Genomic DNA, 2,500 nt, shown 5'->3' with positions numbered 1-2,500 from the left:
GAAGACAAAGAATCCTTCTCATATTCAATGCAGGATACAGTGTACAAGTGATATTCTGGGTGAACATAGCAAGATACAACCCAGGAACAATAAATTATTATCCTGATTGGTGGATGATGATGATATGGAATACCTTATATTCTAGTCAGTATATGATGCTAATTATATCATAGGTTGATATGCTGCTACTCATGGTACATTCCTGTGACCATGTGATTTGCTTTTGCTCTGTCCTGCTGTACATATGCAGGGTATGCTTAGTCTTGGGCAGTGGTTTGAGGGTGGCAGCCTCCTGCAATAGATATATATCAGTCTATGATGTGTGCTCATATTACTGTCACAGTGCCCTGTGATGTGAAGTCCGTCCTAGGCTCTATCCTGAATACATACATGGTGTATTGTTTTATCATCCAGGGCAGGGATGTTAAGGTCCCATTGGGGTGAGGGGTTGAAGTGGGCTGTGCCCCCATCATTTAATGATATAATGACCAATTCATTGTATGTTATACTTTTTTTAACCTTCAATTTCCCTGGTACCTTTCATCCCCTCCCTGGCTTATAGTGTATTTATAGGGGTGGGGGGTGGGGGGTTCTGCAGCATACTTTCTATGCATATGAGTACTAGAGAGTGAGAGGAATCCATTGATATCAGTATCATCATGATCTTTAATGCAAAGGTCTTCTGAATGTTTACTGTTTAGTGTGCATTTATAGTGGTTTAGCCAGTGCTCATTAACAATGCAGATGATACTGAACCCATCAAATAGGGAAGGTGTAAGGCATACCAAGGATGTTCCGGAATATCAGTTGTGTTAGGGTTACTTTTTGGATAAAGTGTTTCTGTTAATTTTATTAGCATCACCAGTACTGTAGTTTTTATGGAAAACTAAGGAGAACCATGATAAATCTTAGTTAAGATTGGTAGACATTGCATTTGAGATAAATTATGAAATTATATTATTTATTTGTATTTTTCTTTTTTTAGGATATTAATTTCTACCAGAAAAAAAGAATGAATAAGTAAAATGGAAACTGCAGATACTGAAAAAATCATCACTTTACTAGAAAGACTCAAAACCAGTAGTGAGAATATCAGTGAGGATGAACTGATATCTATATTAAGCACAACAGTAAAATCATGTCATGTTCCTTGCCGTGATGCCCCAGAGGATGTCCCTTATGATGCCACAGAGTTTGAAAATGTGGCAAGGGAAGCAGAGATGCACCTCTGCATCCTTCTGCGACTCTTGGACTCCATTAACAAAGCAAAGAAAGAGGGACAGAAATTTTCACCACAGTTTTTAAAGGGTGTCATTGTTGGTTGTGTGAGTGTAGCCTGTGAATACCGGGACAGCAGCTGGGAATGGAGTAACGAGCAGGCAGCTATAACTTCCAGAGATATCTTGAACAAGCTGTGCGATTTTTGTGAGTGTGACAACTTGCAGGTATTACTTACTGGAAGACAAGTTGCAGAAGACAGCAAAGAAGATGTAGATGTCAAAAGAAAAGAAACAGATGATGAAGACTTTGAAGGTTATATGAAATTTGTGCTGGAAAAACTCTCAGAATCATTGAAAAAGACAACCTGGAAATCCTACCCAGCTGTGAAGATGGTGTATCTGTACATGTTGGAACTTCTTGATGTAAGTGTTTTCTCTTCTGATATATTTTCCATTTAGACAGTATTTATTATCGGTTATGCTATTTTGCATATTATTTTATCCAGAGATAAAATAGTTTTACCATTAGGAAAACATAATACAAATACAGCTAATAAAACCATTTCATAATATGTTTATAATCATTTATTACTATTTAATTAATAAAATAAGTAGAATAATAAGGATATTGAAGTGATATGATGTTTTTTTATTCTACCAACAAATGCTTCAGTTCTTTGTAGTACCTTTTAACAAGCATAAAACACTCCAACTTCAGCATAGAAGCATTAGCAAACACCTGCCGTACCTACTTCCACCAGCACTTTTCATCACGGATGACTGGGAGAGGAGCAACAAAGCTCTGGGACTCTCAGCTCTTCGTCATATTCTGACCAACGCTGTAAGTTCTTTTATCTAATGAATTGCCATTTGCTTTTATTATTACAAATACAGTAAGTTGTCATATTGCATTTTGTGTTAGGGTTTGCTAATATTATTATCAGAGGAACAATTTGCTGTAATATTTATTTATTGGTTGTTAGTCATACTGATACAGTGGGTTAATGTACTCACCATATATAGTATATATATGATAAAGGATTTATATATATGTATATATATATATATATATATATATATATATATATATATATATATATATATATATATATATATATATATATTTTTTGTGTGTGTGTGTGTGTGTGTGTGTGTGTGTGTGTGTGTGTGTGTGTGTGTGTGTGTGTGTGTGTGGTGTGTGTGTGTGTGCAAACATACTTACATACATATATATATAATATATATATAAATATATATATATATATATATATATATATATA

The 2,500-nt window shown here is 34.7% G+C and overlaps 1 protein-coding gene across 1 annotated transcript in view; it reads left to right on the top strand.

Moving 5' to 3' along the window:
• LOC119574227 (TELO2-interacting protein 2-like) overlaps positions 1 to 2,500 on the top strand; it is a 10,335-nt gene that overhangs the window by 705 nt on the left and 7,130 nt on the right. The window contains exons 2-3 of the mRNA XM_037921378.1: positions 986 to 1,643; positions 1,939 to 2,061. Of these exons, the coding sequence (XP_037777306.1) occupies positions 1,026 to 1,643; positions 1,939 to 2,061 (741 nt within the window). The 5' untranslated portion in view covers positions 986 to 1,025. The remainder of the gene's footprint in view (positions 1 to 985; positions 1,644 to 1,938; positions 2,062 to 2,500) is intronic.

Source organism: Penaeus monodon, chromosome 6, assembly GCF_015228065.2.
Source record: "Penaeus monodon isolate SGIC_2016 chromosome 6, NSTDA_Pmon_1, whole genome shotgun sequence".
Classification (NCBI taxonomy): domain Eukaryota; kingdom Metazoa; phylum Arthropoda; class Malacostraca; order Decapoda; family Penaeidae; genus Penaeus; species Penaeus monodon.
This window is presented reverse-complemented; position numbering and strand designations above follow the sequence as displayed.